The following is a 26,053-nucleotide window of genomic DNA, read 5'->3' as shown; positions in this document are numbered from 1 at the left end:
TATTTTTGAAAATATAAAAAAATTAAAATTTTGAGACAGTCAAAGATTATTTACTGAACACTCATACATAAATGACCAAAAACTTAAACAAAATTACAATTGTTTCAATTATGTTTGTTATTTTTTTTTTTTGGAAAAGTTGTGGTGAAACTCATGCTATTTTGTCAATAAAGATGAAGACGTGTCTAAATCATAATCCGCAGTAATAGTAATATTATGAGCAGTAATAATAATACTATGATTGTTTAGTTTTTTAAAATATTTTTTATATTTTTAAAAAAATATTTTTAATATCAGTATATTAAAATAATATATATATATATATATATATATATAAATTTCGAACGGTGGCGTATCAAAAGTAACATTAGAAAAGGATGTTTTTTTTTTTAATTTCTTGAGTTTAAATTTTAGAGTAAACATTTAGTAAAATTTAATAAAAAAGTTTTAAATGTATCAAGCTGATGATAAAGATATATTTAAAATTGTTTCATAAAATATTTTGTATCGATTAAGGTATAATAAGATTTAAAAATATATATTTTATCATTAAAAAAAAAAAAGCATATACGTGCAAGAAAAACCAGTATTGTTTGATCAAAAGAGCATCATCTTATATCATGATCTACGGACTTTGGGTTAAGGTTCTGTTTGCAATAATTGTTCAACTATATTTTTTAAAATGTATTTTAAAAATTTTAATTTTAAATTATTTTCTATATACTTTTAAATTATATGAACATTAAAAATAACTTTTAAAAATAATAAAAAATATTGTTTTAATATATTTTTAAAAACAAAAACTTTAAAAGGTAATTTCTATCCGTCTTCCAGAAAGTACATAACGGCCTTTTGCCTTCCCTCCTGAAAGACCTTGAAACTACGCAAGGAAAACCCCCAAGCCCCTCCTAAAAATAAAATCACTACTTCTTCCCCATCTCAAAATGAGCACCATAACAGTTTCAGCATCAAAGCACTCAAACATCCTCCGCCTCCTCACATCCCACACTTTCCTCCGCCGCCTTTCCACCGAACCTCCAGAACCACAACCACCGCCACAACCAAAAACTAGCAACCATAACTCAATCATAACCGAAGCCCTACAACTCCTTCAAATACCAGGAAATGAATGGAACACCACTCAACTCAATCAACTCCTCTTCACCGACTCCCCTCCTTCCTCCTCTTCTCCTCGCCTTTTCTATCAAATCACCCGCCGCTTACCTTCCTCTTCTCAAGCCCTCAAGTTCCTCAATTACCTCCAAAATAACTCCCCTTCTTCACCAGACACCCAATCTCTACTCTCCTATACTTTCCAGGCCATTTTCGAGCTCGCTTTTTGTGAACCCGATTCAAATGCTAACCTATCCCGGCTTTACAAAACCTCGAAAGAGTTGAATATTCCTCTCACCGTCAATGCTGCGTCGTTTCTCCTTCGCGCCTCTGGAAGGAGTGAGTTGGTGGAGGAATCTCTCATTCTCTTCAATGATCTTGACCCATCTGTTAAAAACACCTATCTTCGTAATGTTTGGCTCAGTATTTTGTTGAGGTCCGGGCGTGTTAAAGATGCATTGAAGGTGATCGATGAAATGTTTGAGTCAAATGACGACTCTAATTGTCGTCCCAACGATGCTACAGGGGATATTCTGTTTTCGTTTTTGTTGAAGAGAGAAAGAAATGAAGAACTTTTGAGTGAAGATGAGATTGTTAATCTGGTGTTGAAGTTCGGCGAGCATGGGGTTCTTATTAGTTCGTTTTGGATGGGTCGATTGATTACCAGGCTGTGTCGGAATCGGAAGACTAATAGAGGTTGGGATCTTTTTACTGAAATGATAAAACTAGGGGCTGTTTTGGAATCTGCTGCTTGCAATTCATTATTGACAGGATTAGCAAGAGAGGGCAATTTTAATAGAATGAATGAACTAATGGAAAAGATGGTGGAAATGGATATTCAGCCGAATGTTGTTACTTTTGGGATTCTTATTAATCATATGTGCAAGTTTAGGAGAGTCGATGATGCGTTGGAGGTTCTTGAAAAGATGAGTGGTGGTAAAGAGAGTGGTGGCATAAGTGTTTCGGTTGAACCGGATGTTGTTATTTATAATACGTTGATTGATGGACTTTGTAAAGTTGGAAGGCAACAAGAAGGATTGGGTTTGATGGAAAGAATGAGATCACAGAAGGGGTGCGCTCCTGATACCATTACATACAATTGCTTGATCGATGGGTTTTGTAAAGCTGGTGAGATAGAGAAGGGAAAGGAGCTGTTTGATGAGATGAATAAAGAGGGTGTTGCACCAAATGTCGTCACGGTTAATACTTTGGTTGGTGGCATGTGTAGAACTGGGAGAGTCAGTAGTGCAGTTAACTTCTTTGTTGAGGCGCAAAGGAGAGGTATGAAAGGTGATGCTGTTACGTATACAGCTTTGATCAATGCTTTCTGTAATGTGAACAATTTTGAGAAGGCAATGGAACTCTTCAATGAAATGTTGAAAAGTGGATGCTCTCCAGATGCAATTGTCTACTACACCTTGATCTCTGGTTTTAGCCAAGCTGGAAGGATGGCTGATGCCAGTTTTGTCTTGGCAGAGTTGAAAAAGCTTGGGATCCGCCCTGATACAGTGTGCTATAATACTTTGATTGGTGGGTTTTGTAGGACGAACAAGTTTCATAGAGTTTTTGAGATGCTCAAGGAAATGGAGGAAGCTGGATTGAAACCCGATACTATCACATATAACACTTTGATTGCTTATGCCAGCAAAAATGGGGATTTAAAGTTTGCTCAGAAAGTGATGAGAAAGATGATCAAGGCCGGTGTGGTGCCCACTGTTGCTACATATGGTGCTGTAATAAATGCATATTGCTTAAATGGAAATGGAAATGAAGCCATGGAGATTTTCAAAGACATGAAAGCTGCATCGAAGGTTCCACCAAACACTGTGATATACAACATCCTAATCAACTCTTTGTGCAAGAATAATAAAGTGAAATCTGCTGTTTCCTTGATGGAAGATATGAAAATTTGGGGGGTGACGCCAAATACCACCACATACAATGCTATATTCAAAGGCCTTAGAGACGAGAAAGATTTGGAAAAAGTCTTTGAATTCATGGATAGAATGATCGAGCATGCTTGTAATCCTGATTATATAACCATGGAGATCCTCACAGAGTGGCTCTCTGCAGTTGGTGAAATAGAGAGGTTGAAAAAATTTGTTGCGGGATGTGAGGTTTCTAGTTCCACTGCACAAAAGGCTTCTTCTAGGTCGTGATTCCTGAAAACATGTGTGCTGTCCCGATAAGTTAGCAATGTTTAGGAGAGTCCAGTTTTCTGTCTGTAATGGTTTCTCTCTCCATGTTGCTCTATTTGTTGGGGCTTCTAGCCGGACTTGTTCTAGAGAACCACATTCTCCTGAGGTGTATCAATACGAGCGTGCTAGTCCCACAACACCATCCAATTGATGGTGGATTCCTTCCTCTCATTTTGAACAATGGGAAAGGGGAGATTGGTATAATTGCGATGCTTGTCACAGTTAAATTGCATTTTGATATTTGCTTGCTGAAAGTCATCCACTGTTGAATCTCTAGACAAAGGGTTGAATTTCGTGCTAAAATTGATTCTAAAATTATAATAAGCTTAGCATAGCTTAGTATGTCTTGCCAGGGTAAGTGATTTGCATGGTTGAACTGTTTTGCCGGACAGTCATCTGGTGAAACATGTCTGAAAGGAGATTTTTTAATCTTTTTATGATCTTGACCTGTGTTAGCAACCGGAGAAGGGCTGGCTTCTGTTTAGGAGCCGAGTGAGCTAGTGGCGTGAACGAATCCATTGGAAAATAATGAGATGGAAGAGGATCATGAATCTTATGACATCCTATAAGCCAGTTGAACTCCAAGACCAATGGTATGTCCAACTTTTCAGTTAAGCACAATGTTTTAATCCAATTAACTGTCATTTATTTGTTTTTCTCGTTTGGCCCGACTCTGCGAAAATCTGTCGGTTGGAAAGTTGTCAAAATAACCACCTCATCGAGAAATTTTAGTACTCATTTTACTTTTTATGGCCATGATTTGGATCTCCCTGAGAAACCAAACAGATGTCAACTGTGTATGTCCAAGTCCTCGAGGCTGCCGTACACGTATTGTGGATGCTGCCTGATTCAATTGAAGAGGCAATATGCCATGGGGCTAGGGTAAGACACCCAGAGGCCACGGATATCTTTATCTTTATCTCTTCCAAACATGAGATTTGCCAGTAATAACCCGACAATTAACAAGAATTCATCTCCAACAAATTTCTCACCCTCGTAAATAATTAAATGCCTTGACATAGCAAAAGCAAAAGGCGGATAAATGAATAGACTAATTTACTAACAGTCTAAAGATCAACAAAAGGAATAAACTCTTTACTTTTCACCCGCAGCATTCACTTCACAGGCACAAGGCATTGATGCCTTTGAGATTCTACTTCTAGCAAAATGATACAAGTAACCGAAAAGAAAAAAAGCAAAGAAAATAAAAGAAAAGCATAAGACCGATGTCAGAGATGCCATTCTCAACTAATGTCAAATACTTTCGGCTGCCGTGGCAGCATTGTTAGCAAGCCAGGGCTGACCAAAACTTGCTGGAAAATGATCAGGGAAGTAATCTCCGGTGGCAGGACCAACAAACTCCTCTAAACCCGCAAAGAAATCGTCACTAACAGCTATATCTGAGAACCCACCAATCTCATCTTCATCATCATCTTCCGTTATATCTTTCTCTTCTCTGCTTAATTCCGTGTTTGAAGTACTTCGAGCTAATAGCTCATCTTCCAGAGAAGTTGCTGGAGATGAGCAAGTGGGTTTGGCTGGTGATGATGGTTTGCTAGAATCATTAGCTTTGCCAGTTTGAGGTGTTGAGGTCTTCTGACGGGTGCTGCCTGCTAGAGAGTTTCTGTGAGTAGGAGCAGGGTGGTTGTGCTCTGCTGTGTAGGTCACTATGAACATTCCTGGGTCGGATCTGTTTCTTTCCACTTGTTTCCGGGCCAAACACCCTTTTGAGCTGCTGCATCTGTAATAGCCCCTGTTATTCATTGAACAAACCAGAGTTTAATCAATTAGAAAGAGAAAATTTACAAGTTTTGACTTGATACCAAACCGAGAATACCAAAATAAAAGGCGGGCTTTGATTAAATTCAAGATGGATGCATAATATGTTGTTACCTTGGATAAGGAGAGCCTTTGATAGGCTTCTGCCCATATTTTCGCCATGCCCACACATCTGAAGAGAGAGCCTCAGCTGGAACTTGGCATACTTTCTTTAACTGGTTCTTTCTGTGACAAAACAAAAAAACACAAATGAAGTATTTATTAGCGAAAGAGTTTGTCTTTCTTTGATGATTATCTACCAAATCAAATTCTTTTCCTTGCTGTAAGTGAGAAGTTAGCAGATTTACCTTCTTTTGGATCGAGGTGTATGAGAATTTGCACTACTAGTCACAGAACCAGTTTGAGACTGCTTAGGCTGTGACTGTTTTTGTTGTTGCTGTGGCTGTTCCTTGGTAAAACTGGTAAAAGAAGAAAAAGAAGAGAGGGGTGTGCAGGCTTGTGGAGAATAAATGGGCTGCTGAGATTTGGGAAAGAATGGCTTGTAAAGCTCATGCAATTCTCCAATAGCATTTCTTGTTTCAAAGGGATCTGGATGAGAGAAAAGATGGCCAACTTGCTCACTTCCAAAACCAGAAAAGCAAGAATATTGAGGATAATAATCTGATCTATAGCCACTAGCAGTGCTGTTGCTGTTGCTGTTGATGGTGGTGGTGGTGGTAGAAGTGGTGGAGGTGGAGGTGGTGCAGCCTCGGACCACAGCATGAAGATCCCAATCAATATCCTCCATGGCTACAGAGACAAGGTCTGTGAATCTGTACCTTCCTTCTGCAACTGATGTTATAGGGAGGAGACAAAAGAAGGCGCTGACTTTTTAAGAGAAAGAGAGAGAGGTTAGGGGCTGTAATGAGTAGGGAAACAATAATATATAGCGAAAGAGAGAGAGAGTATGGCAATTTGGCATCTCAATGTTTATCTTGTCCTTTCCTTTCTTTTTTTTTCTCTTTAGACAAGCTGAAAACCAGTTTTGGTTTTTTGGGGTTGACTTGGTAAATGTCAAAGGGTTACGTGGGGTTTGGTTGGGTTGGATTGGACTGGGTTGGGCTGGGTTATGACTTGGGTGGCTCCGCCTTTTGATGAGTGTTGGAAAGTCCACACGGTTGTGTATTTAAATGGAGGTTTGTGAATTACCGACAAAATAGAAAATAAAGTGGAAGCCAGTTATTGGGCGAGTGCTCCAATTTCAGTTTTTCTCATCACTCCGTGGAGGAATTTACTTTTCCCTTTAAGAGAAATGTTGTGGGCTCTTTTTTCTTTCTCTAATTAACAAATCTGATGTGCGATTATTACGTGTTGAATGATATTTTTTAAAAATATTTTTTGTTTAAAAATATATTAAAAAAATTAAAATTTTATTTTATTTTTGACACCAATAAATAAAATTCTTTAAAAAGCATCAATATGTTTTAAATAAAATATACTTTTCAAGTATATCTAAAAACAAAAATTACCACAAACATTCAAATTAACGTTGCTTGTTGTGCTGACTTTATTTTTTTTTTGGTTGCTGTTTTTTACCGTGTTTAAAATATTGGTGCCATGCCCTTCATTAAAAACAAAAGTGTTCTTTTAGTATAAGATGAGATAATCCTTTTAAAAGACTTGATTTTAGTTTTATTTATTGTGTATAGTTTAAATCAGTTACAGTATTGTAAATAATAATGAAGCACCTGGAACTGGAATACAATGATCAAGTGTTCTTCTCTGAATAAAAAGGAAATATCGTAGGCAAATGAAAGGATTATGCTAACTATTATTCTCGGAATATGGTGTCCTGAAGCAACGGCCAGATCACCAGCATGAAAAGAGGATGTTTTGAAACTTTAGTTCGGACCGTCAATTTCTTGCACAGATGCCTGCCCATGATCAGCGGCTGTGGTTTCTTTCCAGATTCTGCTGCTCACTTTCTTCGCACGTGCCAAACTACTTGCTTTCGGAAACACACGGTAGTATTGTTTATATATATATATATATATATTTTCCACTCCAAATCCCATTCCGTCTGCTACAGTACAATATTCTCTTTCCGAGATGAATATATAACTGGAAGGAAGTGACCAAGAATGGGAAAGGAAAAATACATACACCGACGGGGGGTGGGCTGACAGCTAGAAGATTTTCCTGGGCCCACAGCTTTGTAGAAAAGTCATAGCCGTTACCGGTGCCTCGTGATTCAAAGCGTACCGAGCTTTCCCTTTCTAACGAATCCTATGATACAGGATCTGGCGGTCAGGATTTGTTTTTCGCTAATCATCGTAGTGATTTTACTTGTTTTCTTGGCTTACAAAAGACACGCTAATCCTCGCTTTATGTAATTAAAGTATTATGTAAAAGATAAAAACAATTACAAGATTTTAATTTTTAATCCACGTATCAAAAAATATTAATTTAAATAAAAAAATTAACTGGCTAAAATATTAATTTTTAATCCTCGCATAAAATGACAGTGATGTTTCCCTAATGCTTTAGTGACTTCACTAGTTAAATAGCATGATTTCGTGATTTTACAAAAATATCTTAAATCTTGATTTCGATATGAATTTGCTGGAGATACATTTTAATTAAATGTATGTATGTGAAATTAAAGTGTAATATTTATGTGATTAGCCTACTTGTAAACCTATTCTTAAGAGTTAATTTCAATTTACTCTCACGGGGTTCGAGGCAAATGCAAATCATTTATAATTAAAAACATAAATAAATAAAATAATATATATACCAAGCTGAAAATTATATGCAGAGATAAAGTTTAAACCACGGAACCCATTAATAAATTAATAAATAAATATTCTATTCTATCACGGGTCAAGCACTCATGACATTTGATTGTCAATATTAATCAGTTTTATTAAATATATTGTTACATTATTAGCTGATGATTATACCATCATAGAGATATAAAAGTTTAGAAGTCGGTTTTCTTTTAATACCAAGCATTTTTATTTCTTTATTTTTAAATATAAATAATGTACATGGTATCATTAATTTTTTTTTAACAAGAATAGAAGATCTAATCTCTTTAAATTATTTTAAAATATTTTTTTTATTTGATCAAATTTTAAAAATTCAAGAACAAGAAAAATTTTATTTTTTATTTGAATAACCTAAAAGAGAATATTGATAATCGTTTAAAATTTTAAAGAAGACAATAAAACAATAAAAACCCAATTAAGGAAGAGAATTTGGATTCGTCTCGGTTTAAATTGAAATTAATTCTTTTTTTTATTAAAAAAAAAGTTAAATGTCGAAGTTACCGATGGATTCTATCCATTTAATGGTTCATATATTTATTTATTATTTTGTATTTGTAAAACCAGAAAAAAAAAAAAAAAAAAAAAAAAAAAAAAACTCTCGTGGCCACTAAAATGTAAAAGGAAAATGTTAAAATCTCGCTCACATGGATTAGTCTTTGCATATAATTTATTTTTTGTGACGGCAGATGATGCGACGAGAGGGGCTAATGACGTACATTGGAGGGACGAAACATTTTGTATCCTAAAGACGTGGGTGGCACGAGGGCATTGAATTGCAAACGTGTGGGGTCCATATGACTTCATGGGTAATAATAATAATTCATTTGTTTTGACCAAACCATATCTTTCTCATCGAGTGGGCTTGATATTTCCTTGAGATTAGTCAGATTTTCAATAAGTCAATTTAAAGGTCAATAAAAAAGGAAGCGTTACCACCTAGGGTTGGGTCTAGCGGCAAGGAGCAAGCTAGGCCTCCTCTGGAACGAATATGATTTGAATTTTTTTTTTTATAACCCGGGGTATTCGGACCAGCTTGCGTGCACCACAACTATTCCCCGAGTCTACTGAACATCTTGCAAGCCCAGTAGACAGGTAAGGTACCGCGGGGATGACAGACATGTATATGAAGGGTCGAACTCGAGACGGGAGCAAGACAAGCCTCACATGTTGACCACTGAACTAAACCCTCAAGTACATGATTTGAATCCTTGATACTAGTGGAACATGTTTTAAAATGCTCATGAATATGTTTGTGTTTTAAAAATATTTGAAATTTTTTTATTTTTTTTTGCTTTTAAATATTTGAGGAACATGTTTTTAATGTTCCAAACTACATTTCATTGTAAGATTATTTTCGTTTGCGTACAAAGTTTTTTTTCCCCATCCTTTTCGATTTTGTTGTTTTTTAGTTCCTAAAGAATCAGAGAAGACGACACGTGAATTAGAGAGAGAAGTTCTCATTAAGAAAAGGGGTTAGTGCTAATCAACCTTTTCGTTATTAAAATGAACTTAATTTTAATCGACAATTTTAAATCTCGATTTATCCAGAGATTAGTTCACATATTTTGTACAGCCCAACAACATACAGAAAGTAGCCTTTTCTATTACATATTTTTTTTGTGAGCACGTCCATATGCAAGTAAAGTCCATGCAGATCCCCCAAACATTGATGTCAAGCAACAATATATGTAAACCTTGCAAAATACTTTCATAAGGGATCATAGACATGTTAATTTAAAGCTTTAAATAAACCCGAGTCACGTGTGATATGATCAGTGGCGAATTCAGAATGTCGATAGTGGTTAGAAATGTGTTTATATACACGATGATATATAGGTCTATTAATCTAATTATTAATTTTTCAGGTTCAATATAATTTCTTTAATTGTATATAAATCTTTTGTGTGCACAGGTACGTGCATGGTAAAAGAACCCATAAAGACTTACCAAACGAAGATATCTTCACAACAAAATATAATCATGTCTTCGATCGGCGCCTTCCTGGTTTATATGGCGTGAGCTCCTTCATTGCCAATTCAGTAACCCAAATCTCCTGTTCAGTTTCCAGATGGGTGTGGAACCAGCAAGGCCAAATCCATCAAGTGATGGATCCTTAAAATCTTCAAACTTATAATGGAGAAAAAAAACTAGTCAAAAAGAAGAAGAAGAAGAAGTATGAGTTACTCAAGTGGTGATGATGGTACTATTGAAGAGAGAGAGAGAGCATTTTCAGAATTGGTCCACCACCACTACCCATGACAAAAACCGGCATAGGCACTCCTTTTTTCCTCTTTACACTTTTCCAATTTATTATGTGATATTGACATAGTTGGGAAGCACTTGGTATGAGACTTTGGTGGAGGATGGGTTTTGCTGGCTTCATATTTCTTTCTCATTCGTTATCCCATCCTATATAGGTAGAGCATGTTTTTGGGCTTTGGTAGAGTCCCCATTGGCTTGGTCAAACATTTATACTCGGAAATGCCTCTTCGAAGTCTACGTATATCTAGTTAGGCATGCGGATTGAACAAGACTTCAGATCTCAATAACACTTGTTTGGTTACTTGGAGATTAGATAGAGACTTGAAAGGAGTTTTTGATGGCACACAATCGATTGACCACGGTGCTACAGCAGTGATTTGTGGGGTCTTAGCACATCTTTGATTTACTTTTTTAAGAGAGGGAAGGGAAATGTCAATTTGTCATGAGATTGGCACGAAGGAAATGTTTCACATAGATAGATGCCTTTGCTATCAAAGAAGATAACCATCCATAAGCAACTTAACCACCCACCAAACGTACTTCATCAATCAATGTCCTCTCTCTTTCTATCCGTTGTCATGAGATAAACTGACAGAGGGAGCACTTTATAGTGGGAGGTATGCATCACACTAGAAAAAATGGACGCACCTCATCACCACACATAGAGGCAGTACCAGGTGTCACAATCGCTACCTCCACTTTTTTTCTCCCGTTTGTGTGCCATTCATGAACGAGGCAGTGAAGGTAGAGGCTGTGCTTGCAAAGAATTAGAGGCCTTCATTTGTGTCGTCGCCATCATTATAGGCTATCGTGGCCTTTCTTGTGTTAAGACATTGGCAATTGCAGTGAATGTTTATGGCAGTCTTCTTGTATGGAAGCCACTTGGAACTTCGAAATGGAACGAACGAGCACTCTATACTCCGAGAACTTTACAAGATAGAAACCCGAGATTCTACCATTACAAAAATCAGCCGAGGCCGAATTACACGACGTGATGGCCGTCCTTCAGTCCTAGTTAATAATTAAACACCTCCGGTTTGCAGGCTTAACGAGAAGGAATAAAATACTTTAGGGTCTTAGTTTGTTTCCTTGTTTTCTCCCTACCCAACGATTACACGACGCGATGTCAATCCTTCAGTCCTCGAACGTTGTAACATGAAAACATAATCCTTATTTCCTTTTATCATTTTTTTTTTTTTTTTTGACATTACTCCTCTGTATTTCCTCTTGAAACCTCATATTCAGAAATCTCAACTTTAAACACAAAAAGAAATCAACTCGAAACTGACTTGGAACTTGGAAAACAGACATGCATTGTAAAACAAGATTACGAGTATAACGACTTGGAGATCAAAAAAAAAAAAAAAAAAAAAAAATCACCCCTAAAGTGCCATTTTCATCCCTAAGAGAATCATTTACAAGGACACAACGGACAGCATAATCCTTCTCTGAATCATCAAAGCAAAACTGTGAATCTAATATGTAAAATGACAGTTGAAAATAAAAATCGACCCGCATCTTACCAACTATGTGTCAATAAAATATACAAGCAAAATGGAAAAGAAAAAAATTCAAAGAAAACTCTACTGTACCGGATTCCTGACCAAGCTGAGCTGAATAGACGGGGGAATAAAGTTTATTTCCAAACTGCTCAACAACTTGGTCTCAGAGCCACAAGCGATCCAGTTAGAGGTGACTGTTGCCCACCAGAGAAAGTGCTCCGTGCGAAGTATCCACCATTTCATGCAAGACATCCAAGAAATATGGAAAATAATATATACATCAGATGCTTTATCAACTAGAGCTTGTCCACAAGGAACTAAGTCTTGATGCAAGTTTAGCACTCTTGTAGTCCTCTCTAAGCTGAATAAACCTGAATTGGCAGGCAATCAAAGTTCAGTCATCAGAGAAATAAATAAAAAATAAAAAACCAGAGAGGGGGCGGATCCACAATAAAGAAAATCCTTAAATGATAAGACAGAACTTTAACCCTAGAGTTTTGACTGAAGCTAGAAAGATTTTGAGGTATCTCTAAACCACATCCATTGCGTGGGATATGGATTCATAATTCTTTAAAAAAACAAACACTTGATGTTCCATGCAGTCCTAAAGAGTGCATGTGTAGGAGACAAATTCTTTGCTTTATGAAGAACAGAAAGGAATAGATTTTTGTAGCCAAGTCAACTAGTTTAAAATTAAAACCTACTTTTAGTTGTCTTAAATATTGTATCCACTGTATCAGACTATCAGTACTAACTGTAAAGCAATTCAAGTCAATTCTATAAAAATATACACGATACCTTTGTGCATCTTTGCGTATACTGGGGGTACCCTCAAACAAAGTGGAAAGGCTTTCAGGAGCAACAATGAAGACATTGGCCATTCTGGAGACAAAAATTTCCCTCAGTAAAATTAGATAAGGAATTCTATATCAGTACTGAAATCTTGTCAATGTCTTGCAACTTACATGCCCAACAACTCAAACTTCTCATCAACAGAAGGAGCATTAAAACTACGCACAAATTCTCCATACTCAGTTATATCACGTTTCAACCGCAATCCTCCACTGCAGAGGAGAACCAAAAATAGAACAATTATGCAAAATAACTTGTTGGTGCCATACACAACAAATATTCAAACTCAGAAACTAAGAGATAAATCCAAACAGAAATCACAAGATTAGTGCACAGTTGACGCAATAGATAGGTTAATCAACTTTGGAAGAGAATCAACAAAACTGAATTATTGAAGTAATTAAACTGGCAAATTCAAACAAAGAAAAGCACATATAGAGCATCTAGAAGAATCACTCCCAACTTCCAGAATCCCACTAGAACATGGGTCACTGCAAACTCTCAACCACCAAAACATGATCCTCAAATGCAGGGGAAACCCAATCATGAATTATGAGCAACTTCTATGCTCATGAGAAAGCTCCAAAACCAAGTAAAGACAACATAAATTCCAGATCCAGCGTTTCCCCTTTTCCGGATGTTATCATATGTCATGAAAGGTTAAAATGCTTTCTTCAAAGATCTCAACATTTCTTTATTGGATAAGAAACTCACATACTCTTAATGGACTGCAAATAATTCCAACCCTGTCACATGCAGTCACCAATTGAAACATGCTTCTCTTTACAAATAACACCAACCATAACTATAAATGCCAACCAAAGTTTCACCAAACTACTGAGTATAAATGTCAGGTAATTTCATGCATGAAGCATCTGGGCAAGGCAAATTACCTGGGATTAAAAGTGAATTTCTGCCAATGATTAAGCAGCCCCTTGTGCAAGCGAATTCCCTGATATAATAAATGTGTCCATGTTAAGTGTTAAGTTTCTCCGTAAGCACTCTTTCTTCAAAATACTAAAATGTTCCCTTCAGTTATGTATAAACTGAAAAGAGAAAAAAAGCGTCTGCATGTAAATCACTATCCCACGCTACCTCCCTTCCCCAAGCAAGAGCACAGACTGTCAGTTTACCACTGCATTAAGTGAAATTACAGGTGTCTCAGATCATATTTCTGGAAATCATAATGATCTCCCTTGTCACGGTATATTCCAGGAATGCTTCTAGTATGGGAGGGAAGAGGTCGAATTTGATCCAAATGCCAAGAATGATGGTGTAAGAGATAAGCTTTTCAGTTGAGTCATGTGTTAGAAATGGCACTGGTTATAATCTTGGGAATGCTCATCAGTTTGATGGAATTATGATTTGTTTAAAAAAAGTTCATCATCAGCTATAGCCTTGCCAAAGCAGTGTCCTCAAAGAGCTGAAAGAGTTCACCTGATAGTTTGAACTAGCTACCACACTTCGCCACAGGTTATAGATTTTTCAAACTCGCAAATTTTTCAAATGATAAAATCATAAAAGAAAATGAGAAAAAAGGATCCCGGACTGCATGAACTTTCCAAACTCGTTACCCATGTCATTAGATCAAAAACACAACAATGAAGAAACTATGAAGCTCATTCCCCAACAAATCAAACGCAGAAGGATAAAACTTGAAAAAAATCAATCACACAAAAAATTATGATTAAAAGAATGAGGGTTAAAATCAAAATAAAAAATAGATTATAAGGCATCAAAAAAATTTAAATGGGAGAGTTAAATTGAAAAGAAAAAAACTTTAACAAAAGGAAAAAAAAAATCAAAAGAATGAGAGCTAAATTAAAAACATAAAAAACTTTTATAAAAAGGACCAAGGAAGAAAATAAGCAATCAAAAACATAGGGACTGAAATTGAAAAATCTAAAGAAAGAGGACAAGCGTGCACTTTCTCTGGAAGAGAGAAAAAAGGAGAAAAGAACAACCGCCAGCGAAAAACCACTCACCATCCGCTTCCACGCACTGCCTCATAAGGAAGAGGACACGGTGGAGCTTCTAAGGACACGGCAAAAGAATATGTTTGACAACATATGACGTTGCACGTCCCACCCAAAGAGTGGGTACGCCACCCATATGTTGGTGCGTCTTCATCACGCGCCAACAACCTTTTCAAATAAAAAAATATTTTCCCAAATATAAAATACTAAAATTCCCTCCATGAACCTGAGAAATACAAAAAAACCATCGTGAAAGGACATAAATGCCCCCAGACTCATGCCTTGATTTTTGTCTTTTCTGGGGGTAAAAACATTTTTATTGTACTCTAATAAGTGAAAAACCAAAAAACCTCTTGGTCAACAACTCTATTTTTTTTTTTTTTACCTACAGGGTAAATAAGTATTTTGACATTTTAAAAGTTTTTGAAAAGACTAAATAACCTTTGGTCAATAGTTCTAGATTTGTTGACTTTAGGGGTAAAAACGTATTTTTACTGTGCAAAAAAAATTGAAAAACACTGAACTACCCTCATAACAAAGCCTCTCATTTTTCCCACCCAAGAGTAAAATGGTAATTTCACTTCAGCAATCCACTGTAAACTGTGTTTTTAGTTACAATGAAACCCCTACACCATATATAAGGTTTATTTTGATATAAATGTACACCTATTTTCATTTAAAGCTCAGAGGCAATGATTGTTACTTGTGCCAAAAAAAGGAAAAGAACAAAGATCAATGAGAACAAAATCATTGAAGCAATAATAGTAAATGGAATGCTCAAAACAGTCTTGTTAAAGCAATATCCCCTCCAATGCACCATGACACTCGTGTCTGAAATAATAAAAAGACAACCTGAAAGCACACATGCCATTCTTTCTTCAACAGTGCACATAAAACTCCTTTATTTGCAGATGCATGAGCAGTCATGACTGATAAGTGAAGGGCAAACTGGACAAACAATTGCAAACAGAAGAGTCAAAAGAATCCCAGAGATAGACTAACCAATTCAGTCAGGAATGCTTGCTTGTTAAGACCTTCCAATGCAGTGAATGCAGCCTCGAGCACACGTGCAAGATATGCCACAACCCTGGTCAAGAGAAATAAAGCAGCTACTATTAATAATGACTGAAATAATGTATTCTTTTGATTAGAGATATGCTATTTGAAGCAGAAACATGACAGAAAAGAAATGAATTGATTCGATTGTCATAGGCTGCGTTTGTTTTGCAACTGCTTTTGCGTTAGCGGTGCAACAAACGCAGCAAAGTGTTTTGTAACAAACCAAACTCTGTTTTGTACTGCGGGGCCTACTAAAAAATTGAGTTTGAAACGCAGTTTTTGTGAAGCAGTTTTTACATGTTTTTTTAACTGAGTTTTGTAAAACCCTGTTTATTTTTGTGTTTCAAAAGCGCTTTTGAAAAAATTTAAAATTGTTTATTTTTTTTTACTTCAAATTAATATTTTTTTTGTGTTTTCAGATCATTTTGATGCGCTTATATCAAAAATAATTTTTAAAAAATAAAAAAAATATTTTGATGCATTTCCAAGTAAAAAACACTTTGAAAAGCAATCGCAACCACACTTCCAAACACAACTACCAAACATTTTATATATGTTTTTTGCTACACATAAACCTCAACCATAATTTTTACCAAACACGTATCTAAATCCAACTAACCACACTTAACCACATTTTTTTAAAACTTATTTTTTTAAAACCAAAACTACAAAAACTACCTCAAAAACAAACACTCATAGATTCATACTATTAGTAGGTGTATGACTGAACTTGGTTTGAGGCTTGGGACCTTGGGGAATTAAACTAGTAGGCACTTTGTGTTGTCAAAGAGAAACCCCCACTCACCAAGTGCGACAAGAAAACACAAATGAATAAATTTCTAAGAATCCAAAAAATAAAATGGATTGACTTCGTATCACTTATTTCTCAGAAACCCAACAAACATGCTTTTAGTTCAAAACGCAAGTCCCAAGTATATCGAGCTGAATTTACCTTGTGCAGGCATTTGTTGGACGATGATCAGGAGCCATTCCATCATCAGGTGACCGATAATCTGTTGCCTTTTGTTCAGCTGATAGCAATCGCTCTACCTGTGTAGGAGTTTCCCAAAGAAAATTATACAAATGAGAACTTAAAAAATGAGCAGGGAACAGATTAGCAAGACATGGGACAATGAAAGCATATCCATGAATAGATCGAGTGCATTTCCCTCTGGATATGAAAATATGACTAGAGAAAATAGAATGAAGCATTAACGCAACAAATACAAATGGCGAAGAATTAAAGACCTGCAAGTTTCCATCAGAATCCATGCATTGCTAAAGTAAAAGACTAGGGGTCAAGAACAAACCTCAGCCATAACAGTTTCAATGCATTGTTGAAGCCCCTTATAAGCTGCAGCCTCTGCACTGGACATGGCTGTTGCCATTTCTTCACATGAAGCAGCATGTGCACCATCCACAGGTAGTAAGAGGCGAGATATGGAATTTGCAAAATACTGAAGATGAAAGTTAAAGCCATTTTAAGTTCTCTATATATCACAGGATTCTCCTTTTAGCCAATTTAACAAAAAGTTTAGTGTCAATGCAATCCAACATACCTGCTGCACTATAGCCACACTACTTCCACAACGTTGTACAGCAACCATGAAAGATCTGAAACTGCTCTCACCAGCAGCAGCAGCAGCTTCTGCCTGCATCTCAACATCAATCTCACTTAAGCACACTATTCTGAGTACATGTACATCGCCTTTATATGAAACTACATGATAGGTATATCTCATAAAGAAGGGGTAATGATAGAGCAAGCAAAGGTATATGATCAGGTACTTACAGCAGAGGCAGCTGCAGCAGCAACCCTTCTACTAACACTCGTTCCCAGCACAAATCGTTCCCTTAGAGCTGCAGCTTCAGTGAGGCCATCTCTAGCCCGTTCAAGACCTTCTGTTATATATTGCCCTACCTACATTTTATTGTTGAAAATTAAAATCTGAGATAACCATGGCATAAATTAACAAAGAACTGGATTTAGTAAGCAACTTACTTGATCTAGCAAGCAAGTGAACACTGCTTTCACATTGGCTGCAAGCGTAGCAGGCTGCAGAAAAGCATGTTTGGAATCAATCAATAAAATACCAGTGAAATATTTGTAGCTTTTATAAATAAAGAAAAATAACACATTCATATTTTCTTTTTCAGAGAGAAGAATAGAAATAAAAGTTCCATCAGACCCAAAATGGCTAATCCTCATTTCATTTCATTTTTTCTAACTCAACATTCTGCTTAAAACATGTATAATTCTTCTAAATTCTAACCATCCATTCTTTTGATTATGTGTTATTTGATACCATTTGATTCATTGTCTTAGACATAGGGCCGGATAACATAAACCATATCAAACTATAAGTGGATGGAAGCCTTAACACCCACAAGAAGGCCAAGACAATCCACAACTGAAGGTGGTAAAGACAATTCCAAGCATCCAAAAGAGACTATTTCAAATGTCATCTGCAAATATACATTTTAATCACATGTCCATTAGAAGATAAAACAAAGGACAATTTGACAATCTTATCCATGTACCAGGACAAATAATCAAAGTAGCCTCATGTAAATCTATGCATCTTCCAATATAGCTACAATTTCATGAATGTTTGTTAACCTTACTTTACTGGAGGAAAGAAAGAAAAAGGTTATCTATAAGAAAAAGAATTTCAGACAAGGGCACAGGATTCCCAGATGACTTGACCAAAAAGGAACATTTAATCATTCAAAAATAGAGATAGCTACTGCTTAATTACCCTTTAGATAACTGAAAAAGAGTACTCAAGCATTTTACATTAAATCCCATGATATATAGAACAGCTATACAAGAGCTCTCAGTATTAGACAAGGTATATTTGATCGCAGAATCGAATATTACCAGAGATGAAAACAAAGCACATCTTGATATTGCTTCCTCATTCCACCGCACAAATTCTGTCACAACTGTTACAGATATCTGCTGGTGGGAAGATGCTACAGAAGCCCCTTTTGAGCGCCCAATAGTCCCAGTTGATTCAGAAAGATGCTGGCTCTCAGCATGCAGTTCTTCCATCTGCATATCATGGTACAGTCTATTGTCACCAAAGAAAAATGTGTTCTGGAAATTTGATATATATTAAAAAAAATCACATGAACCTTTGCTTGATATAGCTGTCTAAGAGAGGCCTGCTCATGTTCAGGATATTCATCCTTGTGGGAAGAGAACAGAGACTCTGTGAGGCCTGTATCAACAAAGAAAGTCACTAAGACACAGAAATAAAAGAGGAAAAATTCTGCAAGATGTTGGACAAATGTTACAAGTATTGGTTGATATACACATTCATCAAGTCATGTTAACACTTTTATTCGGGAAATCAGTCACATTGTCAACTATGATTTGCAGTAACATATTTAAATACATCAAATCTCAGTGGCAATCTCTGCTACCAAGAAAAGAGAAATTTTCTGAATTGAAGAAATCCACAAGTTCATTAAAATATGCCCAAACTTTTCATAGAAGCTCGAAAATTTATTTTAATTCATTTCTACACCATTCAAACTCGTATTCTACAATAAAAGGCAAAAAAGACTAAAATTTCCAGAATTTGTCATACACTACTTGGAAGAGCTAATACTATGATTGTAGAAGGTAATGCTAGTTGAAGTTATTATAGAATATCCATATATTTGAAGTCATCAGAGACAGAATCAACAACTTAGCTCCCAAACAACTGGGAATAAGTCACCAGGAATCATCCAACATGATTATCTCTGTTTTTCTATTTCTTTTTTCATTTTGGTTGAGCAGGAGTGTGGAGGATGGGGTGGTAGGAATGATCCCACTACCCTGCAGCCCTGGTATTACCTGGGATCACATAGAGAAAAGACTACCCCTTGCAACATGACATCATTAGCTTTCCACAATATTCAAATATAGAGAAAGACAGGCCCAGTTCATCTTTCTTCATCAATTGATGATGTTCTACACTTCCATATTGCTGATGATTACACATCTAATATTCACAAAATTACCAAGAATCAAGAAAGTTAATTAATTACCCTCAACATCTAAGTCACCACATCCCATGGCTCGTAGATCTCTAGCCAGTTCCTGAGTCTTCTCATATGCCACTGCTAGCATTCTAAGATACTGAAGCCTCAAGTCAAACACAAAAAAAGTTAAGATCTGATTGTTGCTTCAGACTGAAACTAAGGAACTATAAACAGTTTGGACCAAGCAATTCTACATACCAATAAAAGTCCACCTTCTTCCATGGGAGGTAAATTCACAAGAGATGGTTTCACTAACAATTTATCCAAAAGAGCTGTAACTCGCTGCTCTAAAACTCTCTGCACGTGTATGGAAAACATCAAAAATATGAATTCACAACAAAAAAATATCATATGCCTTGTGCAATTTGAATAAGACGGCGTAAAACATGAGGTATGGTAAAAAACAAATCCTGCCCAGATACCTGAACTAAAATTGACATGACATCATTAGGAGAAGGGAATACTGCCATAATAGTAGCAGCTTCTTTACGGACAGTGTCTGCAGGAGAGAATTGAAGATTTTTAACAATCCTTGGAAGAATGTGATCTTTGCTTGAGATAAATGGCTATTTTCCAAACCTGTGATTTCTTTGAACAAGGAAGAAAGTCCACGAGCAACATTGCTTGGACTAGCATGAGAACCGTGATCACCAAGAACCAATCTAGTGTCTGCATTCATGACTTCCACATCAATGAACATTGGACGTGTTGCCACGTAATGTTGCATGGCACTTGTGCCCCTGTTGAACTGTAATGCAAAAGGAAACCCAAGAGTTAAACAGGAAAAAGAAAACATTTCAACAGATTTGCAAGATCCCCTTATAAATGGAAGATCCATCTTATTTCAAACAAGGATGAAAAAGAATCAAAAGGAAACAAAAATAACTAAAATTTATGGCTTAAACAATCTCCCTCCCGTTTTTTCACCAAAAAGGGCAGAAAGGAATAGCAAATTTGTTGGCATTCTGGACCAATTCCTGCAAGTCTGGAGGACTTTTCTGCTTATTTTCCAATCATCACTTATTCTGATGCAATTTGGACTTGAAGACTTCAGTTCAAAGAGGAAAGTAGGAAAGATTATGTCGAATCAGTCAGTTCAACCCCATATGGTAAACAATAGGACTCCCCCACACCCAGTATAATGTAGACATGTTCAGGTGATCCCCAGTCAAGGTGTTTGGCAACAAAAGTATCCTTTCCGGTCACATGTTATAAAAAATTCACCTGAGATAAAATTTTAGCACATTCTGCCATGGTCGATAATTCTCTTTTCTGTGATGCTGCATCAAACCGAGCCAACAATCTATTCTCCAGTTCTGCATGAAAAATATTAAGAGGAAAAAATCATCTCTGCAACGTTATGATAAACAAAAGAAACAAATCCACCAATCATGAACACCTTTACAATTCACTTATGTTTATTTTTATTTTATTTTATTTTGGGAGGGGAATGGACATGAGGGATGGGCTACGACCTTCCATGACCACATGGCTTTAATGCCTACTGGTAATCAACAGACTAAAAAATACAACAGGATCACAAAATTCTCAGAATTCTGAACAAGGAAATCTCCAGGCAATGAATTCATGGTGATAATTGCTTTTATCAAAATATCCTTTGAAACCCAACATTCAAAATTTGGATTCAAAGGAGATGCGTAAAAGCCAGTAATGATTTTTCTTCGAAGCATCATGATCTGCATAGCTTTTCTTCCTGCTTTGCCAATATGGAAATGAGTTTTTTTAGGGTAAAAGGAGAAAGTATTATTAGAATAAAGGAATTGCATGGTAAAAATTGTAGAAAGAAACATCTTTTGAAAAGGCAAGTAGACAACCATCTAAATGAAAATAACATAGCGCTCCAATCCATTTATTGGGAAGTGCCCCTAAAGAATCCTGCTGATGTGAGAATTCAAAGCCCAGAAGACTATCCTATATTCCACAACAACCGACTCTCTGTGAAGTGATGAGAGAAAAACCCTTCACTCCTCTCCATCAAAATGCACATACAGCATTTCTCCATAAAGAACTAAAACATTCCTCCATAAAAACCCCCAGAAGAATCCAACACTGCTTCTTCTACTGTCCTCAGGATCACCCAAGACTCACTACTAAATTGCAAACAATCTTTGAAACATATCCCAAGCTACAAGGCTATGCAGAAAGAAATCACTCCAAGATTCTTCATTATGATGGAAAATAACACAAATAATAGGAGATTAGGCCATATGGAAATGGGTATTTGTAAATTCTTTCTCATGATACCACAAGCTAGTCCTTTTCTTCAAACCTGATGATGTTTGAGCATATATGGTATAACTATTAATAATTATTAAACCATACTGTCTGTTATTTGGACCTAGTTTGTTACTATTTTTCAGTACCCACTAAATCATTGTATTGTTTGATGCACCATATATGAACTTCCTGTGGCAGTAATATCAATAATCAAAAAGAACAATATGCTGAACCCATACCGTTGCAGTAATCCTGAAGATTAGCAACTGCAACTTCTAATCCTCTGCTTGCGGTTGCATTTCCCATAACAGATGGTACGGATAAGCCTTGTCTTCCAAGATCTTCCTCAGCAAATGACCCTAAAAAACACAAAAGTACCAAAAAACTCACATGGCTGTGAAAAGCAAACAAGAGCTATTGCAAAAATCTTTAAAAGGATTCTTTGTTATTGAAGAATTTCACAATTCACAAATTATTTGTTTGTTTTTTCTACTTGTGCTTATTTAAATAAATCACATAGTTTAAAACAAATTTCACTGTGAATTCAGCACTCTAATGCCTTACTATTATCCAAAGGAATGGGTCAAATTGATTTTCCTTAATTTATGGAAAAGCTACAACATTCCAAATCTACTAAAAATTTTGTATTTCATCAGAATAGATCCAACCAAAATACCAGGAACACTTTAAGAGAAGATTTCAATGAAAATCCAAATGACAATATAGATGAATAAAACTTCTAGCAATCAAGTCGGATGAAAGGATATCACTTAATCTGGTGTGACAATAGTATTGGATGAGTTTAGAAGCATGTACTAAAACAAGAAGATATTATCACAGAAAAGAGGGGAGGGAGGGAGCGGCAGTGGATTTAAATGATTCAATGTATAAAGTTAGGATTAGGACTGAAGTAAAGCAGACTAATTAAAGGAGATGGAAAGCTACAGCTAAGCTGCAAGGGTACTCGCTACTGTCTCAAAGAAAAAACAAAAAGAAGAAGAATGCATGACTGATATAGAAAAACAATTAAGTTAGTCCAAAAGGCTCGTGCAGCATAACAAGAACTTGAGGTTGCAGAATTATGCAATTTCAAAGCTTGTAAGAACATAATGTCATCTTACGTAATTTCTGTGCAATTGAAGCAGCCTCAGCAACACGGCTGTCATCTGAAAACAGAGGTGAAAGTTCCATTAGGTCACCTGGGCTGCCATTGAATTCCATCAAATACTGCAAAAATTATGTAAACAAGGTGTTAATGCATTTTGAGCTAAGGAAAGCATAAAAATAAGTTGACAGACAGTACCTTTATGAGTTCTATTGTTAGACTAGCAGTTTCCCTTTGAGCATCTGCACTCTGATAAGATCATAATAAAAAGCGTGAAATAACTATAGACTGAATGCTTAGCAAATTATAATCGAGCATGGGAAAAATTTTACCTGCAAATGGTCTCCTATTTTGGCAGCAGTCTGTCCAACACTTGAAATACGTGAGTCAAGCCTAGCGAAACTATCAAACAAGCCATCTACACCCTGTTCCAGCTGAAAAGATAAAATACATAGCAAATGGTAACTATGTTAGATGGATCTCGGAAACAGAACAAAGAGAAACAAAATGATTGTATCTTAGAGGAGCCAAACCAACCAAATTCCCCTTGAGACCTAAAAACCTCTTGCCAAAAATGAAAGAAACCACACACCTTTCATTCTCAAATTTCTGGATTCTACATATTGCATAAACCTCTCAACTTTACTTTTCTTTCTATTTCTTTTTATTTCAAAAAGAATACATTCTTTTGATTGTCCAACTTCTATTCTGCTTTACTTTTAATCTAATCAATATATAACATTAACCACTAAAAATCAAATGGCAAGTAATTACTATATAATATCACCCAACTAAAGGAAATGGAATTAACTTACACACACATGGACGCGTGTGCACGCGTGTCTGCTGTAGAGATCTAATCTAGGATTAAAAATAAAGAAGCTTTTGCAGTTTACTTCAAAATAAAAATCAGTTTTTCATTTATTTATTGATTCGTCTTCTCCAGTATAGTTTTTACAATGATTCAAAACACATGCACCCAAACACCCAAAAACTCACCTCAGCAAGTGTTTTACGGTGCTTAGAATCTTGGACAGAAACCTCCTTCTTGAGATTGTAGAGCCTTCCATCAATCTTCAATCCAAAAACAAAATGTCAGCAGAAAAAAAAATTATGACCTCAGAAATTTCATCACATACTCCCAACAATCTACCTGTTTTCGGAGGTCTATCAACTCCGTACAAGAATCCCTAAACAAAGACAAAAGACTATCCACTTCAGGAAATAAGGGAGAAGACAACCCTTGCGCCAATTTTGCTGCGTCAGATGGGGCTCTTACATCCCCATTTGCTAACATATCACTCCCACCTATATTACCTTCAGCTGAATCTGCTTCTTCATCTTGGAAAGATGGGAGCAGATCATTTACCAGGTTGCCAAATAACGCATCAAATGAAAAATCACCCTACAAAATGAATTTGGAATATAAATTTTAACATTAATTAAGTAAAAAGAAAATAGATCCTAAATGAGGTATGATACCAAGTTTTCCTCGTAAAAACTCCACTATCTATTCCTTACCTTAAAATCATCTATATCGAGAATGAGGGGAACGGAGGCAACTGATGAAGATTTTGAATTTCTATCACTCCAGATTCCATCTCTGCTCTGTTTCATCTGCTTCTCATTATCCATATCATCGTTAATCATCACCATAAGTTAAAATTTCAAGAAAATTGATAATTATGGTGTCGATTTTTCAGAAACCTAACCAAAACTTCATAATCATCAAATGAGGAGCAAAATAGTAAGTGTGCCAAAAAGATTTATCTTAAGTGAGCTGATTTTTGTTTTGAGCAAGTTCTAAGCTGGAAATTTCATTTCAGATAAACCTAAATAACAAAAAAAGTACAGAATTTAATCCAAATTTATCTCTCGTTTTCTTCAATTTTCTCATCAACCAAACAAAAAGGAAAAACTAATCCGGCTTCCTATCCAGCAATTAATCACAGATAAATACATTAAAAAATACTCAATCGATCAAAACTATCACAAGATCACTGTAACACTCCTCCATTAAATCTGAGAAAATTCAATGAAAACCAAAGCGCGTGCAGTTTACAGATCATGAATTAGAAATGGTAAAAAGATTACCTTGTTAGTGATTGAATGAGAAGGAGCGGAACGCAGAGACGATTTCCAGAAACAGGATTTGGGTCTTAATTTCGAAGATTTTGGTTCGGTAGATCGAGCTTTTGATGAGAAACAAAGAGGGAAAGACAAGAAAACAGACTGTTCATCAACGAAAACTACAATGAAATTATTTTTGTATTTAATATAGTTACGCTTTTGCCCCTGGCGGTGTTCTCAGAGGCAATCGTGATGGTGGGTAGGGGTAGATTGGGGAATTAGGATGCGAGGTTATTAAATTAATTTTTTTATTGATATTTAAAATAAAATTTAAAAAATAAAATTTAAAAAATAAAATATATATATATATATATATATATAGTTTTAATATAATTCTAAATAAAATAAACACTTTAAAACACAATACCACCACTCTTTCAAACAGAATTCAAAGCTGATTTGTTTTTCCTTGCTTTTTGTTGCTGTGTTTGTTTTCATGCTTCAGAAAGGCAGGCAGGGGAGGGGTCAAAAAAGCGAACGAAAATGTTGTTTTGATAAATTAATATCCCAATTATCTCCATAGAATAATGATTTGTTATTTTACTGGTGCTATATATTCTTTTTTAATTAGAATACATTTCTCTTTTGTTTTAAATATAAAATAAAATTAATTTGAATATTTAGAACCTTGTTAATCCAGAGCTTCGAACGGTTTAGATTAAAAAAAAATTAAATAAAATTAATTAATCCGGTCAAAGCTCGACTCTTGTTAATTTTTTAAAAAATATATATTATTATTATTTTAATTTTTTTAAAAAGATTAGGGTTAATTTGTGACCAGGATTTTATTTATAATCAAGTTTTTTTTATTAATGTAGGTGTTCAAACCAGCTTACGCGCACCTCAACTAATCTTATGAATTCTGAAATTAATTATAATATAAACCTTTATTAATTATGGGAGGACTCGAACTCATGATCATTAAATATTAAATTCAAAACTTAATCGGTTGAGACATTCGTGCATCTACATCCAAGATCAAGTTTTACAGCCA

General features: G+C 35.7%; 3 protein-coding genes across 4 annotated transcripts; 1 reads left to right on the top strand and 2 right to left on the bottom strand.

The window, feature by feature from the left end:
* The first annotated feature begins 805 nt into the window (after window positions 1-805).
* On the top strand, window positions 806-3,565 carry LOC7459898 (pentatricopeptide repeat-containing protein At5g28460). Its single transcript, XM_024585378.2, has one exon. It carries the CDS (start codon window positions 945-947, stop codon window positions 3,270-3,272), a length of 2,328 nt encoding a protein of 775 aa, XP_024441146.1. The 5' UTR covers window positions 806-944; the 3' UTR covers window positions 3,273-3,565.
* Window positions 3,566-4,379: 814 nt separating this feature from the next.
* LOC7496995 (WRKY transcription factor 22) lies at window positions 4,380-6,000 on the bottom strand. The gene is made up of 3 exons (XM_006375289.3): window positions 5,438-6,000; window positions 5,205-5,315; window positions 4,380-5,064 (listed from the first exon to the last, which is right to left on the bottom strand). Exons 1-3 carry the CDS (start codon window positions 5,875-5,877, stop codon window positions 4,566-4,568), a joined length of 1,050 nt encoding a protein of 349 aa, XP_006375351.1. The 5' UTR covers window positions 5,878-6,000; the 3' UTR covers window positions 4,380-4,565.
* Window positions 6,001-11,527: 5,527 nt separating this feature from the next.
* On the bottom strand, window positions 11,528-25,190 carry LOC7496994 (exocyst complex component SEC10b). Of its 2 annotated transcripts, none has more exons than XM_006375288.3 (25): window positions 25,024-25,190; window positions 24,451-24,546; window positions 24,083-24,334; window positions 23,929-24,003; window positions 23,262-23,363; window positions 23,128-23,178; window positions 22,946-23,051; window positions 22,064-22,183; window positions 20,811-20,902; window positions 20,166-20,334; window positions 20,009-20,085; window positions 19,785-19,883; window positions 19,593-19,683; window positions 18,690-18,775; window positions 18,433-18,606; window positions 17,554-17,607; window positions 17,344-17,472; window positions 17,111-17,203; window positions 16,862-17,008; window positions 16,504-16,601; window positions 15,495-15,579; window positions 13,410-13,468; window positions 12,630-12,728; window positions 12,463-12,546; window positions 11,528-12,035 (listed from the first exon to the last, which is right to left on the bottom strand). In XM_006375288.3, exons 2-25 carry the CDS (start codon window positions 24,544-24,546, stop codon window positions 11,957-11,959), a joined length of 2,517 nt encoding a protein of 838 aa, XP_006375350.1. In that variant the 5' UTR covers window positions 25,024-25,190; the 3' UTR covers window positions 11,528-11,956. The 2 variants fall into 2 exon arrangements, with proteins under 2 accessions (XP_006375350.1, XP_002320157.2); XM_002320121.4 differs by having other exon boundaries at window positions 24,451-24,549; window positions 25,024-25,186.
* Between the last annotated feature and the right edge of the window lie 863 nt (window positions 25,191-26,053).

This window comes from Populus trichocarpa, chromosome 14 (assembly GCF_000002775.5).
Source record: "Populus trichocarpa isolate Nisqually-1 chromosome 14, P.trichocarpa_v4.1, whole genome shotgun sequence".
In the NCBI taxonomy this organism is placed as follows: Eukaryota; Viridiplantae; Streptophyta; class Magnoliopsida; order Malpighiales; family Salicaceae; genus Populus; species Populus trichocarpa.
This window is presented reverse-complemented; position numbering and strand designations above follow the sequence as displayed.

Bases quoted from the DNA above. Each gene is read 5' to 3' on its own strand.
- LOC7496995 (XM_006375289.3), bottom strand. From the start codon at position 5,877: ATGGAGGATATTGATTGGGATCTTCATGCTGTGGTCCGAGGCTGCACC. The intron at 5,316-5,437 runs GTAAATCTGCTA...GTTTTGTCACAG, and splicing joins ACACCTCGATCCAAAAGAAG to AAAGAACCAGTTAAAGAAAG. The intron at 5,065-5,204 runs GTAACAACATAT...AATGAATAACAG, and splicing joins AAAGGCTCTCCTTATCCAAG to GGGCTATTACAGATGCAGCA.
- LOC7459898 (XM_024585378.2), top strand. From the start codon at position 945: ATGAGCACCATAACAGTTTCAGCATCAAAGCACTCAAACATCCTCCGC.
- LOC7496994 (XM_006375288.3), bottom strand. From the start codon at position 24,546: ATGAAACAGAGCAGAGATGGAATCTGGAGTGATAGAAATTCAAAATCT. The intron at 20,903-22,063 runs GTATGGGTTCAG...TTTTTCATGCAG, and splicing joins TCTTCAGGATTACTGCAACG to AACTGGAGAATAGATTGTTG. The intron at 18,776-19,592 runs GTAATTAATTAA...TTGTTGATACAG, and splicing joins TGGTGACTTAGATGTTGAGG to GCCTCACAGAGTCTCTGTTC.